The following is a 17,342-nucleotide window of genomic DNA, read 5'->3' as shown; positions in this document are numbered from 1 at the left end:
CCACAGAGAAGGAGATCTTGGCTGCCTATGAAGGAGTCCAAGCTGCCTCAGAGGTGATTGGGACGGAAGCACAACTCCTCCTGGCACCCCGACTACCAGTGCTGGGGTGGATGTTCAAAGGAAAGGTTCCCTCTACCCACCACGCCACCGACGCCACATGGAGCAAGTGGATTGCCCTCATCACACAACGCGCCCCTACTGGAAACCCAAATTGCCCTGGGATTTTGGAGATAATTATGAACTGGCCAGAAGGTGAAAATTTTGGTCTCGCCGATGATGAGGAGCAAGAACAAGTGAGCCGCGCTGAGGAAGCCCCACCGTATAACCAACTGCCAGCAGATGAAACATGCTACGCTCTTTTCACCGATGGCTCCTGCCGCGTCGTGGGGATGAACCGGAAGTGGAAAGCAGCCGTATGGAGCCCCACTCGACAGGTTGCACAAGCTACCGAAGGAGAAGGTGGATCAAGTCAGCTTGCTGAACTCAAAGTTGTTCAGCTGGCCCTGGACATTGTTGAAAGAGAGAAGTGGCCAAAGCTCTACCTTTATACTGACTCGTGGATGGTAGCCAATGCTCTGTGGGGTTGGCTGGAAAGGTGGAAAAAGGCAAACTGGTAACATAGGAGAAAATCAATCTGGGCTGCTGATGAGTGGAAAGACATTGTCACCCGGGTAGAGAAGCTACCTGTGAAAGTTCGTCATGTGGATGCCCGTATCCCCAAGAGTTGGGCTAATGAGGAACACCAACACAATGAGCAGGTTGATCAGGCCTCAAAGATAGAGGTGTCAAAAATAGACTTGGATTGGCAACACAAGGGAGAATTGTTCCTGGCTCGATGGGCTCATAATGCCTCAGGTCATCAGGGCAGAGACGCCACGTATAAGTGGGCATGAGACCGAGGAGTGGATCTAACCATGGACAGTATCTCTCAAGTTATCCATGACTGTGAGACCTGCGCTGCCATCAAACAGGCCAAGCGAGTGAAGCCCCTCTGGTATGGTGGGCGTTGGTCCAAGTACAAGTACAGGGAGGCCTGGCAGATTGACTACATCACACTGCCTCAGACCCACCAAGGCAAGCGCTACGTGCTGACCATGGTGGAAGCCACCACCGGATGGTTGGAGACCTACCCTGTGCCTCATGCTACTGCTCGGAACACCATCCTGGGCCTTGAGAAACAGGTCCTTTGGAGGCATGGTACCCCTGAGAGAACTGAGTCAGACTCATTTCAAGAACAGCCTCATAAACAGCTGGGCTAGGGAACACGGCATTGAGTGGGTGTACCACATCCCCTACCATGCACCTGCAGCTGGGAAGGTCGAACAGTGCAATGGCCTGCTTAAAACCACCTTGAAGGCACTTGGTGGGGGGACTTTCAAGAACTGGGAGAGTAATCTACCAAAGGCCACATGGTTAGTGAATACCCGAGGTTCCACTAACCGAGCAGGCCCTGCCCAATCTGAGCTTTTGGGAACACCAGATGGGGATAAGGTTCCAGTGGTACACATGAGAGGTATGCTAGGGAAAACTGTTTGGGTGAACTCTGCCTCCAGCAAAGACAATCCTGTCCGTGGGGTGGTTTTTGCTCAAGGACCAGGTTGTACCTGGTGGGTGATGCAAAAGGATGGAAAAACCCGATGCCTATCCCAAGGAGACCTTGTCCTAGGGTGAAGTATTTATGATACTGTGTCTGTAACTGCATGTATGTATATAATTTAAAGGTTCTAATTTGATGTAGTATGTTAGCATGGGAAAAATTCGGGGTGGATAATGTTGGGGGTTGGGGGCATTTTACTCTTCCCCCTTTGTGGAGAATTTTTTCCATTATCATGCTAAGGAAGTCTGCCAGGTGGCTCCCCCAGCTTTTGATTGCTCAAGACAAAGGGGTGGGTGGGGACTGTCTCCCTTCCTCAATCACTGGCAGGGTTTGGGGGGTCTGAGAGGTGTTGATTTTTTTTCTTCCTTGGGACACACGCCAGTCTGACCGCAGAGGAGAGAGGTTTCTCTGCGGTTGGATTTGCCCTGCACCCTGCTCTGCTACAGCCTCCTGCCTCTGAGAACACTGCTGAGAACTGGGACCAAACAGTGAGCGGGGAGTTCTTCCTTCACCCTCCTCCCACCTGGGACATGGCCTTGCCGCCTCCTCCTCCACCTCCCTGCTCCTGTTGCGGCTGCAAGGGCCCTGCCCTGGTCCCCACCAGGGCCGTGCAGAGGAGAAGAGTGTCCGTGACTGGAAAAGGGACTGGAACTGAGTTTTGTTCTGTTTTGTTGCTGATTTTCATGTTGTTCTTGTTTGTCTTGTAGCTATATCAGTAAAGAACTGTTATTCCTAAACCCGTATCTTTGCCTGAAAGCCCTTTCATTTCCAAATTATAAAAAATTGGAGGGAGGGATTTTCACTCTCCATTTCAGGAGGAGTTCCTGCCTTTTTCTTGGCAGTACCTGTCCTCCAAACCAGGACAACAAGTAACTTAGTTTATTCCACAAACTTCAAGTACAGGGGACAAATGACATGCTCAAAGAGATGTATCCAATACCAGAAACATGCTGGAGACTTGAGCTGCTTCTGGCAGCACTTGGAGATGCAAAAGCATCTGGTCAAGTTGGAGTGAGAGCTCGTTTGTCCCCAAGGTATGGAAGCAGTGGATTCAAGCAGCTGTATGAAGCATCAGAGCAAGGAGAAGTCCGGGAGCAGAGAACCAGCCTTGAGGAGGAAGGAACACCTGACTGATACAGCCAGTCCTCAAGGAGGGTCATAGAGCACAGAGCATAATTCTGGGGAATAACTATCACACTTGGACTGTGCTACTCATATTCATGCTCAAGTGGGTGTTGCCATCATGACTGACTGTGCCACCACCAGTAAAGCGAGATCCTGGGGATAGCTCAGGCCAGGATGACTCCAGTCAGGATGCTGGTGCAAGCTCACGTGGCTTTTAGGACAAAAACCAGTATCATTAAACAGTTCAGTACAACACTGGCATTACAGGACTGATGAGAGCAAAGCAACTAGTTTGCACAGAAATTATTAAAACTACTTCAGTTACCTTGGTGAGCAAATAGATCATAGCCCAGACTACCTAAAACATTAGGAATTACATTTCCTAAAGGAAAGATGTGCTTTCCTGAGACACCCTATGGATTGACCATCAGGTCTCTGACTCCATGCCTGAGCTTTGCTGTTTTGTTTTGCTGCTCACATGAAGGTAATGCACTCAGATGCTATTTTAGGTTATTTGATATTTAATTCCACAGCGAGAAAGAAGCTAGCAGATGGTCACTGTGCAGCAGGGCCTTGCTCAACTTCTGTGGGGAGAGAAGTTCCAGGAAGAATCTTAAAAATCCCTTTCTATGTGCAAACATTCCTCCAGTTAGAGAATTACAGGGGAGCTGTTAGTTTCCTTAAAACAAGGAGGCACTGAAACATCAGAGACAGTATCAAATATCCAAAGTAGCACGTCAGACACATCTGTTTGTTGGTTACTTCTGACTCAGGACTTCACCTCTGAATCCACTGGATCTGTCCACCAGTATTGAGCTGTTCTGAGAAGCACCAAGAAGAGTCACATGCCTACAGTTTAGATCCCTTCAATAAACTTCTCCCTGCTCCATCACTTAATCTAGCATGAAGCATCTTAAGATGTCTGAAACACATGAAATCCAGTCTGCTCCTTTGCTAATCCAAGCCGACTAGGGACCCTCATCCGAGTCATGTGGCAGGCAGAGAAACTGGTGCTGCTGGGAGGGAGCATATGCTGTCAGAAAGTCTTGGAACATCAAAGCTGAACATGATGGAGCACGTGGCACAGGGAGCCACAGAGTCACTTTAGCCACTGCTAAAAGAAGACGCAGTTATCACATCTGTGTTCATGTGGAAACATCTCACATGGAAGTTGATCTCAGGATTTAACTTCTGAATTACTGGGCTATTTGCTACTCTGTCCAACTGCACCAAGGGAAATGCAAAACTTGACTGAGTAGCTTAGAAAAAGGAAAAACAAAAAGACTATTTTCACTAGTTTTTGATTATGTTAAGTGAAGTAGGTAATTGATACCCACAAACATCCTTCAGGCACTGGCCAAGGAGGTCAGTCCCTTCCAGCCTCTGACTACTACCAAAGAGCAACACATTTAAAAATGTTTATTCTGAACATCCAAGAAGGAACTCACCATTAAAACTCTTCTTATTAGGAAAAACACCCCCATTTTTCTCCCAAAACTTTAGGTGATGACAATTTTGACATCTCAGAGCTCATGGGGACCATCTGGCTGTACCTGCAATTGAACACGGCTGCTGAGCTGCTGAGGGGAGGAGGGGGCTTCCACAGTGTCACAGTCAGGCTCCCTTTGCTCTTCTTCAGCTAATGGTGGGAGCTGCAGCCACTCACGTCATTTGGCAGATTAATTCTCTAATTTATTGAGCAGGATGTCACATGAAACACTACTGTTGTTCTCTCTGACTCATACACACCGTGTGTTTGGACACTCCTAGTCTTCAATTGCTAAGTGTACAACAATTCCAAGTAACCAGACATCCCTACTGGAAGTTCAAGCCTGGTTGTTTGAGCAGTTCTGGAGCAAGAATTATGGGGAGCCTGGCACTAGCAACATTGTTGAGAACAAACCCCTCTATTTCCCAACATTGGCACTTATCTGTTTTTCCAGCCAGACATTCTTCTCCTAATCCCTGGCGCAGGCACCAAGTCAAGCCTCCCTGCTTCTGGCAGTCTGACTCCATCAAAATTTGTTTTGTTTGGATTCCAGGTTTCATGGTGAGACCAGAATTGTAGTCCACATCCTCCACTCCAGTCTTGGCTGATTTCCAAATTTTTAGCAAAATTGCAGCACAAGGGCTTCTAGGCATCCAACAGAGGCATCCAACAGCTCATCAGAACCGGGTGTGTGACACCAGTGGGATCACACAGAGAAATACTGTCAGGTTGTTCAGGAGGCTTCTCAACAGTCCCTTGACAAATACTCCAAGACAGCAGATTAAAGACTAGGAGGGAATTCCTCCCTGTGAGAGTGGTAAGAGCCTGGCACAGGTTGCCCAGAGCAGCTGTGGCTGCCTCATCCCCGGAAGGATCCGAGGACACGTTGGATGGGGCTTGGAGCACTCTGGGACAGTGGGAAGTGTCCCTGCCCATGGCAGGGGGCGAAATGAGATGGGCTTTAAGGTCCCTTCCAACCCAAACCATTCCATGACTCCCTGAATGCTCTGAGTGGGTAAGTATCACAGGACAGAAAGCTTAAATTCTTCAGGAACAGGGAAAAACTTAAAAATACTTAATCTGAGCAAAATAAAGCCACTCCTTCAAATTTTGATCAGTTTTTAAATTCCTTAATAATATCTTCAAAGAGTGGAAGCAAGTCAAGTGGTGTAGTAAAAGTAGACTGGGATTCATTCATGTATCACAAGACATCTGAGCTGGGGTATCCCAGAAATCACAAGCACCAACAAAACTCAAGCAGGAATTTCAACTTAGTATTTTGGTAATATATTATTACTAAACTATTTCTGCGATTGGAAGCTGGGTCCATTCAGGAAAAAGAGGAAAATTAAAATCAGAAATATTAAAAAACTACAGTAATGTAAGAAACTTGTCAAAACCCGAACTCAATACATGATCAAGACACAGAAGGAGCAGAGAAGGTTGTTGCTTCACAGAGACTTCCTTGGGCAGTGGAACACCCTTTGTGAGGCTGTGGAAATCCTTGGCATGGGAAACAGCACATACTAAGAGACCCTTTAGGCTTAAAAAACAACCATAAATTGAGGGAAGAAAAATCCAAACACTATTAGACACAACTCAAGCTCTGTATCAGGGAAATCAGAGACTGCCAGAAAAAAATGTACAAAAAATTCCACCTTTGGCTAATCTTGCTCTATTCTTTTCCTATTTGCTGTAGACCACGATTGCACAGAGGAGCCATGGGGCTTGTGGACACTCTTACAATTTAACATGTGAAAATGAAAACAATTTCTTAGGTTTAAAGACTTTATATCACCTACTTAATGGGTATTGTTCTTTCCAATAACTTTGCATCCACTGACAATTCCTATGTTTTACAAACACACTTACGGGGCATTTCCATATCAGCAAATCCTCATGAACTCAAGGTTTTACAATTACCCAATATCTCCATTATCATCCCATTCTCACCAGATCACTTCCAAAACTTGTGTGAGGCTAAATGAATTGGCCCAGATCCCTAAGTTCGAGTCAGAGTTACACAACAAATACTATGGCAGTGTTTTAATAAAGAAATCCCTTTATTAAAGAAATTTAATAAAACTTTTTATAACCTTAAGATAGGTTTACTCACCTGCACTTCCAAGTTGTTTATAAAATCTGTATTCTAAATGAAGCTGTGGTGCCCGGGATTTGATTGGTTCCTAGAACAGAAATAAAGACATTGGTTAAAATCAGTTTTATTAAAAGAGGTTCTGTCTTATACTTGAAGATTTGTGCATAATTAAAAGACCCCAAATTAAAAATTCTAACAGACTTCACCATTACATGCCATTTAATAAGGAAAGGAAAAAAAGCAGTAAGATTTGCTCTCTGGTAGAGAAATAAACTCCTCATTTAAATACAAAGCTCACTCATTGCAGTGAAATTCAAGAATCATTCCACAAAGATCCTGGTCCTTGAAAAACAACCCTGGACACTGGCCCAGGGAAGTCAAGTTTGCCAAAGCTTAAGCCCCAGTTCACTCCATGGGCACTGTGATTGCCCACAGCGGTTTTCCTGGTCTCTAGCCTGTATATTTTTGAAAAATGTTGAGTCATACAAGTGTGTTTTAGATCAGACTACAGTCTCACAGCAAGCACCACAGTGCAGCCAGACAGCTGGGAAAAAGGAGGAAGTCTCCCCCTTCTGTGGCAGGTGTCAGTCAAACATCTTGAAACACTCAATAATATTCTCTTTTTATTCACAAAATAAAAAGAAACGCAAAATGGATAAGTCTGCAATGTACCCAAACCACCCCATTTATTAACTGTTACTCATCCACACTTGGCATAAAAGACTTAATGCCTACAATCCATCAAGGCATTAACGTGCAAGATGACAGAGGTTCTAAAAATATGAAGTTTATATGGAGAGGATTAAGAGACTGGAGTAATTATATTTGCAATAAAACTATGCACTTGGGATAGGCATGGATGTGTGGCCAGGCAGCCTGGAGACAGGAGTTAATACTGGTTTCAGTTTTTGTTGAGCTCCAGTCTGCACTGTAAGACTGATGCCCGCACTGGGTGTGAACTCCACAGTCAAGGCTTCTTTCCAAGGAAGAAGGAGAAGGAATTCTGCCCAGGAATTCAGGCAATTTGACTTGCAGCCAAGCTGTTCCTCATCAGCTCAAGTCAGCCCATCCATTTCCCAGCAAGGGCCATGAATGCTCCTGGTTACTTCTCAACTTAATCATAGAATCATTAAAGTAGGAAAAGGCCTCCAAGGTCACCAAATTCCTGATGTTTTAAAGGTCCGGAAGACAAATATGACCAAATACTCAGCAAATAGTGTGAAGAAGTATTCTGGTGGGAAAGCTAAACCTGCACCAAAGGCAAATACAAAGCAACACACAAACAAGTTTGTTATATAAGTCACATTTAAATTAAGATAATTGTTGCTGGTGGCTTGAGGGAGAGTCTACAGACACCTGCAAAGCACAGGGATCCAGGGTGACAGGAACTCAGCATGTTCAGGGAGTAGTTTATTTATCCAAACATGCAAAGGGGAAGGATTGATGTAGCAGGACATGATGCTGCACATGACAAAATCAGGGGAGGCAGCCCTGATCCACTTCTGCATCAGGAGCTGCTGGAGCTCTGACACTTGCCAGAACCATGGCAGCTTCCAAGAAGATCATACCAGCACAGATGGTTGTCCTGTAGGCCAAGGGCTTAGGGATGACAGCAGATTTTGTTAGTGGTAAAAATAACTGAATTGCTACTGCCTAATGGAGAAAATCCACAGCTCGAACCAACAATATCATCATTGCTGCGAGGGGATGGCCTGGTACTTGTGCTCTGACTGCAACTGGATGGCACCAGACTGGCTTCTCCTAGAGAAGAAATTCCTACTGTAGGCAATGCAGCTTTGAAAACCCTCAGAAGAATAAATCAGATGCTCATGACCAGATAAGTCAGCTGAGGAGCAGGACCAGGAGTTACACAGTGACACCACACAAATCAACACAAGGACCAATTTCCACTGCCAGCAGTTTTCCAAGGTGCAGCCTTAGTCCCAAAAAGAAACCATGAGGCTTTAGCATGGAATTTCACAGCACTTTCCAATGGGTTCTTGGTATCCATCAGACATTTCTCTCATATCCCAGCTCTAATGCTGTGATAGGAGGCAGCAGGGCTGCAGTGGTAGAAGACAACCTCACAGCTTGAAGGACTTGGAGCAGCACTTTGACTCGGTCCAACAATGAAGATTAAAGAAAATGTTGCCTATAAGTACATCTTACAGCTACTCCACCACTAATCCACAAATGATTTGAAGGATAAAGAAAACAGCAGTTAAGTCTGCATGCAAGAGAAGTGTATTTGCTGCTGAGGAGGCTGAGTCATTCTTATCCCTGTAGAATTTTGTCTAAGATTAGGAGACCAAGTAACCCCCATTTCTCTTACTGTTCCCTCCTTAAACTTCTCCAAAACAAAGCATGTATATGGACACCTGGATGGCCATCAGATGGCAATTCCAGCCCCTGAGATCTCAGAAGGACCTGAGATTTTTAAGCCTGGATCACAACAGGGCAAATGAAACTGGAGAGTGTTGCAGAGTAACTGCTTTAACACTCAGTTATTTGGGAAAAAAATAGTAAGAAAAATGAAGAAAGAATGTGACCAGAAAAACAGATCAGACTGAGGCAGCCATGAGGCAATGCCACAGAGTCCAGTCATATGGAAAAGCTTCAGGTTACTGAAAGGTGTCACTGTAGCCACTTTTCTGAGAGAAAAAAAGCACCCTTTAGATCAGTTCAGCCGTGCTTTACCTTATGGTTTCCAATGCAACAACTTTGTGGGATTATCTTTGGAAGCAAATTAGAAGAATCATTGTCTCAATAAAACATCTTGTCTGTGTACACTGTACATTTTCTATTGTCTAAAAGTAACAATTCTTCTTTCTGATGTGCATCCCTATCAAGGGCATCTCCTATGGAGCCAGGCTGGGAGAGCTGGGGGTGCTCACCTGGAGAAGGATCCAGGCAGACCTTAGAGACCCTTCCAGTGCCTAAAGGGGGCTCCAGGGGAGCTGGAAAAAACTTTGAACAAGGGTCTGGAGTACCACAACAAGGGGGAATGGTTTTCCACTGCCAGAGGGCAGGGTTAGAGACCCTGGCACAGGTTGTCCAGAGCAGCTGTGGCTGCCCCGTTCCTGGAAGAGTCCAAAGCCAGCCTGGATGTGGCTTGGAGTAACCTGGGATAGTTGGAGGTGTCCTTGGTACTCCACCATGGCAGGGGGCGGAATGAAATGAATTTTCAGATCTCTTCCAGGATACCCAAACCCATCTGGGATACTGTTCCTGAATTCCTCCACATGCATTTATTTATTTACTTTGGGGAACATCTTCTGACATTTGCCAACAGGTGTGAAAACAAGTCCCTCCTGCAAAGCTGTAATTATTTTTCATCTAAAACACATCACAAGGAGTATGCCAGAGATATGGAATCTGAGGCACTCAAATGTGATCACAATTAATGCACCAAGTCCATCCTGATTTTCTGTCACCAGAGTTACTCCTGTCATTTTGCCAGGTAGCATCAAGTGGGCAAACTGGGGAGTTTCAAATTAGCACCACAACTTTAACTTCAGATTTTAGGGTTTGGATTATGTGTAGAGAGTGTTCTTACGACAACTCAGCACATCAGGAGAAGACATCAACTCTGAAACCCCAAGGGGCTAATGAAAGTCTGAGTTTACAGGCAGGAAAAATTAAGGCCTAAACACAAACTACTAGGCTGTGAGTTTATAAATGTGGAGGAGCTACAAGTTAGGGAGTCCCCATCCCCCAGATTCCACAGATGATATCTTCTCTGCAGCCCAAGGCAGCCAGTGGAAAGTTTGACCTTCACCAAATTGGATCTTGGTTTGCCTGTTGCAACTGCAGTCTCCCAGTATCACAGCAGACCGAACTGTGCTCTGCTCTACCAGGGAATTTTAACCAAAGGAACACCCTCTTTCCTGCCTCTTCACTCCAAATACACATACCACTAGGTTGCAAAGTGCCATGCTCCTAGCCGAACATTCTGACAGCTGGAGAATTCATGGAGTCCTCAATGGAAAGGTTTGAGCCATGAAGCAGCAGGAGGTGGCAAACCCACTGCCAGTGCCCTTCACTGGGACCTGGGCAGAGGGACAAGGCTCTCACTGCTCTAAGACAGTTACAAATCCTTTAGGTACCAAAAACCTTCAGTAGGTGGAAGGATAGGTTTTTTTCCTGCTTTTAGTGCTTTTAAGAATTTATCTTAGTTTTAACAAGATAATTCCCAGCTCAGGTTATGAGACCCCAAATTGAAGAACTCGCTTTTGGTCTGAATTTTTCACGTGAAGTACAAGTCATTTAAAGACACCTGAAGCTACTACTTACCAGTTTGATCGCTACATATTCATTGGTGTAGAGATTTTTACCTGCAAAGGGAGAAGAAAAAAATATTTTAGCTCCACATTCAACACTTGCAGCTCGAGGCACAATGAGAAATAGTGACACTGATGCCAAAGGGCTGTTTTCCCAATTGCCCCTGAAGTTCCCACTCTTAACAAAGCATAAGCCTGAAAATAATAAAAAAATGAACAGTTTGCAGCAGTTTAGCAGGGCAGGCAAATAACACCTTCCACTCAGCACAAGGAAATTGTATTTTATGGCAGCACTTTTGCTCCATGCACATGTTAAAGGAGGTATCCCAGACACACTAAGCTTCATTATCCACAATGCCAAAAACGTCTGGGGAACAAAAAATGATGAGTCAGAATTCATTGCTTTTGGAAATGCCTTGGATCTGCTGGACACTGAACAATTTCATCCTGGGACATACAGGGAGTTTTGCTAGGTTGATCATGCTCTGGGAAGCAGGAAGAGCAGGAGTGAGAGATGAGCACAACTAGCTGAGCTCAAATCCAGCTCCTGCTGCACCTAACCAGAGCTGGGATCCATGCATGCTACAGCTGGAGGGGAATTTTCCTCCAGGAGCCTGTCTGAGTGTTTGAAGCGAGCCCTGGGCCTCTTCAGTGATCTGAGGCAGTGATGCACAGTTCCATGTCACGGAGCATCTCTCCCTGTGTTCTGACACTGCCAGTTATCATATCACTCAACATTCTCTGCTTCCTCTGCCAGGGAATTTGAGCAATCACTCCTCCTCTACCTCCACCTGGCTCATGCCTGACAACAGACTCTCCTGGAAGAAATACCATGGAGAAGGATGCTTGGGCAGTCCCTGGACCCCCTCTGCCCCACCATCCTGACATCCTCCTGACCTCCTCTAGTCCCACTGTCCCTTCAGAGAAAGGAAGCCCCCACACAAAAGCTCCCTCTGGTTTTATTCAGGGAAATGTTGACCTTTGTCATCAGTGTCACAGAACAAGTAATGCTTTTACTGAGCAACTCCAAAATTCAAGAGCAATCCAGGATGGAAGTTATCAGGGCTTATTTGTAGCATCAGCTTTGCTCATTTATTTTCCAATTCTTGTAATGGATATTGATGCTTGGACAGCCCAGTTCTTGAGAAAGCCCAGGACAGTGAATGACATCATTCAGAGCAGGCAGGAGCTGGAGCAGCTCTTCCATATCCACATGGCAGCATTAAAAAACCATGCCATGCACAGGTACAACAGCACAGGGAGACTCAATAAGATTAAAGACATTATGAACATGGGAGAAGACCCACAGCCATCTTTAAATCCTGAAATATCAGGAGAAATTTAATTTACTTTATAACAGCTTAATGTTTTCTGCATTTAACTTCTTTCGATGCTTTCCTCGTTGTATCCCTCAGGGTACCTCTAGCCTCTAAATCTGTGATTGGGTGTTCCCAAGCCCAGTCTGCACTAAGAAGATTGTTTTAACGTCTCTCAGGAATAAAAGACATCATAGCTCCAATCTGTTTAGATACGTGGTGATGCTCTTTAACATAGGACAGGGATTTAAATGTGAGGTTAAACATGCTCAAAGGGGGTGTTTTCCACCAGTAAAGGTGAAAGTTGAGCCCCAGCATTAGCCCCTCACACACAGGGGAGGTTTCCATTTATTTCTTTCAATCTTTTAGAAAAAGACATAATATTATGCCCAGACTGGAAACTAAGGGTAGAAAGGAGATTTTGCAGTTTCATCAGGAACCTGCCACCACAAGAAAGCATTGCAAGCGCGACACGCTCACAGGCCAAATCCACAAAAAAGCAGGTGGCAGATAAACCCCTCCACTCTCTGAGACAGACCAGGGCTCCAGCCAACAGCTGGAGGTGGGGAGGAGACGTGAAGACATTAAAGAAAGGAAATCTAAATACACTGGGATTATCTGCTCTGCATTAGCAAATAAACCAAATCAGCAGCTCCAGCTTTATCTTGCTCCCTGAAACTGCCTCTTACCCTCCTCTGACTGGTTTGGGTTGGAAAAGCCCTTAAAGCCCATCTCATTCCACCCCCTGCCATGGGCAGGACACCTCCCACTAGCCCATGGTGCTCCAAGTCCCATCCAACCTGGCCTTGAACACTTCCAGGGGATCCAGGGGCAGCCACGGCTGCTCTGAGCAATCTGTGCCAGGGCCTGCCCACCCTTGCAGGAAACAATGTCTTCACAATATTCCATTCTGGCAGTGGGAGGCCATTCCCCCTTCTTGTGACACAACAGGCTCTTGTCCCCAGTCCCTCTCCAGCTTTCCTGGAGCCCCTATAGGCACTGGAAGAGGCTCTGAAATCTCCTTGGAGCCTTCTCTTCTCCAGGGGAGCACCCCCAGCTCTCCAGGTTGGCTCCAGAGCAGAGGGGCTCCATCTTTCAAAGCGTCTCCACGGCCTCCTCTGGGCTTGTTCCAGCAGCTCCATGTTCTGATGTTGGGGCAGGAGGCAGCTGGAGGCAGCTCTGCAGGTGGGGTCTCACCTGAGTGGGGCAGAGGGACAGAATCCTCCACTCCCCTGCAGCCCACACTGAGGGATCACCTCAGGACATGGTGGAGACACTCAGTTTGAGGACACTGAGGCACAGAAGCTCCAGCCCAAATCCCCAAGGAAGTTGGATGCTTCGAAGAACAAAATAAAACCCCAAAGAGGGACGCATGAGAACTCCACTCTGTGGATCCCATGACTTCCATCACAGCACCTCCACCCAGGGAATGATGCCCTACAGACCTTCCATCAACATTTTTGCTCTCCCACTAATGCAGGATAACGGCACTGGGAAAACAGCACTCTTCCAAATTTGATCCAAGGCAGGAAGGACACGGCCAACACCCTCTCCATGTATGCGGAGCCATAATCCAGTCTATTATGGTCTGTTTCATGAGGCTGAGGACTCAAATGATACTTTTGGTAATGAAATTCCTTGGTTAAATAACCGGAGTTAGTGGTACACCAGCCTGGGGTGTCAGGCCAGCAGCCAAAGGTAAATGAACTAATTCATCCTCCAGTTCATCCCCTTCGGAGCATGTGCTATGGGAGATTCTGAACATAAACGGGTCCAGACTCTGAACTTCAAACCCTTCCCAAAGCTGCAGTCCAAGATGCTTGCTTTGCCAGCTGCTCTAGGAAAGTAAATCCCCAAAGTCTCTCTGCTAGCTTGCTCCAGACTCAGATCCCTCCCTTGGTTTTGCTGTCACACTGTCCAAGCTGCAATGGTTTACTCTCCCTCCTTCTCCCAGGCAGAATAGGTTGCATGGAAGAGCAAAGGCTACAGGAGACAGTGATCTTGCCCACTGAAACAAGCCCAGAGCAGTAGCTTAGCATGACCAAAGATCTGTAGCACAGTGAGGGGATGTAACTGTGCTGGCATAAGCCCTTCAAGTTGAGGCAATGCTTTTGATGGAGCAGTAAGTCCATCCCTCAGTTCTGGGTAGTTCCACTGACAATTACAAACTACACGTTCCAAAGGAGAAGTGTTGCATTACATCACCAGCATTCACACGGGAAACTTCCCCAAGAGGATTTCTCAAGGCCTTGGCAGTGAGACGTGGTGAATGTATGGATGGATTTGAGACAGCAAAAAAGCCCAAAATTATCCATCTCCAAAGTGATGCATCTGCACAGAGACTAGATCATCGGATACATGGGACATGCCTGATTCGCTGTCCCTTGTAGAGCAGGTCTGAAACTAACAGTTCCTGGTGTAGGTGCTTCCAGGATCTACTCCTGCCCTGCCCTCCACATCTAACATTATTCCAGTTAAATCATGACTTGTTATTTTGGAATTACAGCCTCAGTATCAGATGCTATTATCACATTTAAGTATTTATTTTACTGGTTTACTCGTTTTGAAGCAGAGTTCCTAGCTTCAAACTGCAGCCTGGGAGGCAGCTGATTCTCACTTTTGGGAGTACCTTCACAGTTCCAATGAAACTGCTCTGACCTGACAACCTACAAAGAAGCAGTTTTTCTGCTGGTTTGGGGTCTTTGCTCTTCTAACATTTTTTCCAGTCTCAAGCAGGGTGAAAAACTGTTTTAACAGCCATTTTTAAATGATACCTGAACACACTGTTTTGAAAATGCCAGATAATGTTTCAATAGAGCAAAAAGATCTAGGCTCCAGTGTACAGCTCAGGGGTCCCCCACATCAGAATGATAAGGAGCTGCTGGAACAAGCCCAGAGGAGGCCATGGAGACGCTTTGAAGGATGGAGCCCCTCTGCTCTGGAGCCAGCCTGGGAGAGATGGGGGTGCTCACCCAGAGAAGAGAAGGCTCCAGGGAGATTTCAGAGCCTCTTCCAGTGCCTAAAGGGGCTCCAGGAAAGCTGGAGAGGGACTGGGGACAAGAGCCTGGTGTGCCAGGACAAGGGGGAATGGTTTTCCACTGCCAGAGGGCAGGGTTAGATGGGGTATTGGGAAGAAATTGTTTCCTGTGAGGGTGGTGAGGCCCTGCACAGGTTGCCCAGAGAAGCTGTGACTGCCCCTGGATCCACAGAAATCTTCAAGGCCAGGTTGGATGGGGCTTGGAGCAATCCTGGATACTGGAAGGTGTCCCTGCCCACGGCAGAGGGGTGGACAAAGATGAGTTTGAAGCCAAACCCCTCTGTGATTCACTGATTAAAAGAAATGTCTGCTGTAACAAGAACTTAACATTTATCCTAGCAATCCCTCCAACCTACCAAAACTGCAGTAATAATTTTACATTACTACTTATTATTTGCTTTACTTAAGCAAGGGTGCCAAACAGTGGGAAAAAAAGAGAAATTTTGAAGAGCCTTATTAATCCCTACCATGGCTCATGGTTAAGGATTGGGAGAATAATAAGAATATCCCCTGGATAAACTCTTGAATCAGTTTAAGAGGGCGGCTCGCAGGCTTGGCTGGAGATGTCTCTGGTGGAGTTTACAACCACAGCTGATCACAGCACTCCATACATACTCAAATCCCCATGAAACCCCAAATCCATGCAGGGTCTGATGTGGGGACTGGCACTATATTCCTGCTAGTATGTTGAGCCAGTTTGGAAACCAAAGCTCTTGGAACACCCTACTCAGCAGCCTGTCTGAAGAAACAGCCATTGCTTTACCCCGTTTCAGTGTATTACTCTGGGTCAGATCACAGAATCATGAAGTTTGTAACAAACATCCAAGATCATCAAGGCCAACATTCAAACAAATCCCACCACTCCCACTACACCACATCTTGCAGTACTACATCTCCTCCTTTCATAAACACTTCCAGGGATGGCGACTTCGACACTTCCCTGGGGAGCCTATTCCAATGCTCAGCCATCCTTTCAGTGAGGAAATTTTTTCCTAATATCCAGCCTGACCCTCCCCTGGTACAACTTGTGGGCATTTCCCCTGTCTTATCAAATGCTAAGTTTTGTGATCATCTCTCCATCTCCTTGAGGGCTGGAATCCAACTGCACTGTTCCCACATGCTCCAAAGAAGTCATATTCTTGGGTGATCTCTGTTTTCAGGAAGAAAGACCAACTCTGAGCAGTGAGCTGGATATATACAGCAAACAGTTTCATTAGGTAAGTGCCATCTCCTTCCTGAAGAATCAAACAAGAGCAGTTTAAACTGAAAGCACAACACATCGAAAAGATAAAATTCTTCAGGGAATTGGAAAAGCCTATTTTCCCTTTGCTTGTCAGTCATGAATTTGTTCTGCCTCTGATATTGGTGGTTAACTGCTCTGAAACCTGCAAAAAATAGGCAAAAAGCACAGGGCACATCATTCATCTTCGCAGGGCAAAACTGTTATCAGAGACTTGTGTGCTCTGATTTCGGCTGCTACTTCTCCTTCCCCTCAGCGATAATTACCATGGGCTGTGCAAGAGAAATAGCTGCTATTTGAACAAACAGGAGCTCTTAAAGTGATAGTGACTGGCAAAAAGCAAGAGAAATGTAAAAAAAAAAGAGTATTACAGCTTCCGTAAGAATCTTACAACAAATTGTTGTTATCAGTATGTGTGGCTCATTGCCCAAATTTTTAGTAAACTAGCATTAACAAAACATGTATTATTTAAAAACAAAACAGGTGTTGCAATTTAAAACCGAATTTCTCTGTAAACTGACATTTTCAGAAGTGAAATTTCTTCTGTAAAGTCCATGCCATGAAACCATACATGAGTCACAAACCCAATACCGCTAAAATTTGAGAAATGTGGAAACAGGAGCTGCTTCCCTGCAGTGTGGGCAGTAGGGGAGGGGGCTTCTGCCCCTCTGCCCCATTGAGGTGAGACCCCACCTGCAGAGCTGTGTCTAGTCCAGGTCCAACAGCAGCAGGACATGGAGCTGCTGGAACAAGCCCAGAGGAGGCCATGGAGACGCTCTGAGAGCTGGAGCCCCTCTGCTCTGGAGTCAGGCTGGGAGAGCTGGGGGGGATCACCTGGAGAAGAGAAGGTCAGGACAAGGGGGAATGGTTTTCCACTGCCAGAGGGCAGAGTTAGATGGGGTATTGTGAAGAAATTGTTTCCTGTGAGGGTGGTGAGGCGAGAGAAGCTGTGGCTGCCCCTGGATCCCTGCAAGAGTCCAAGGCCAGGCTGGATGAGGATGGAGAAACCTGGGATAGTGGACAGGGTCTCTGCCCATGGCTGGGGTGGGATGGCATGAGCTTTAAGGTGCACCTTTCAACCCAAGCCAGTCTGTGATTCTGTGATTTGGGCGCCAGTTGAACAAACTCAAGAGCCATATATCCAGAGGGATCCACTACAG

The 17,342-nt window shown here is 46.1% G+C and overlaps 1 protein-coding gene across 5 annotated transcripts in view; it reads right to left on the bottom strand.

Annotated features, from left to right (window-relative positions):
* CSNK1G1 (casein kinase 1 gamma 1) overlaps nt 1-17,342 on the bottom strand; it is a 108,491-nt gene that overhangs the window by 47,333 nt on the left and 43,816 nt on the right. For all 5 annotated transcript variants that reach the window (XM_033070641.2, XM_033070645.2, XM_033070643.2 and 2 more), the window contains exons 4-5: nt 10,603-10,643; nt 6,328-6,397 (exon numbers count right to left, since the gene is read on the bottom strand). In XM_033070641.2, the coding sequence (XP_032926532.1) occupies nt 6,328-6,397; nt 10,603-10,643 (111 nt within the window). The remainder of the gene's footprint in view (nt 1-6,327; nt 6,398-10,602; nt 10,644-17,342) is intronic.

Source organism: Catharus ustulatus, chromosome 12, assembly GCF_009819885.2.
Source record: "Catharus ustulatus isolate bCatUst1 chromosome 12, bCatUst1.pri.v2, whole genome shotgun sequence".
Lineage (NCBI taxonomy): Eukaryota > Metazoa > Chordata > Aves > Passeriformes > Turdidae > Catharus > Catharus ustulatus.
The sequence above is the reverse complement of the archived record's forward strand: the minus strand, read 5'-3'. Positions and strand labels throughout refer to the sequence as shown.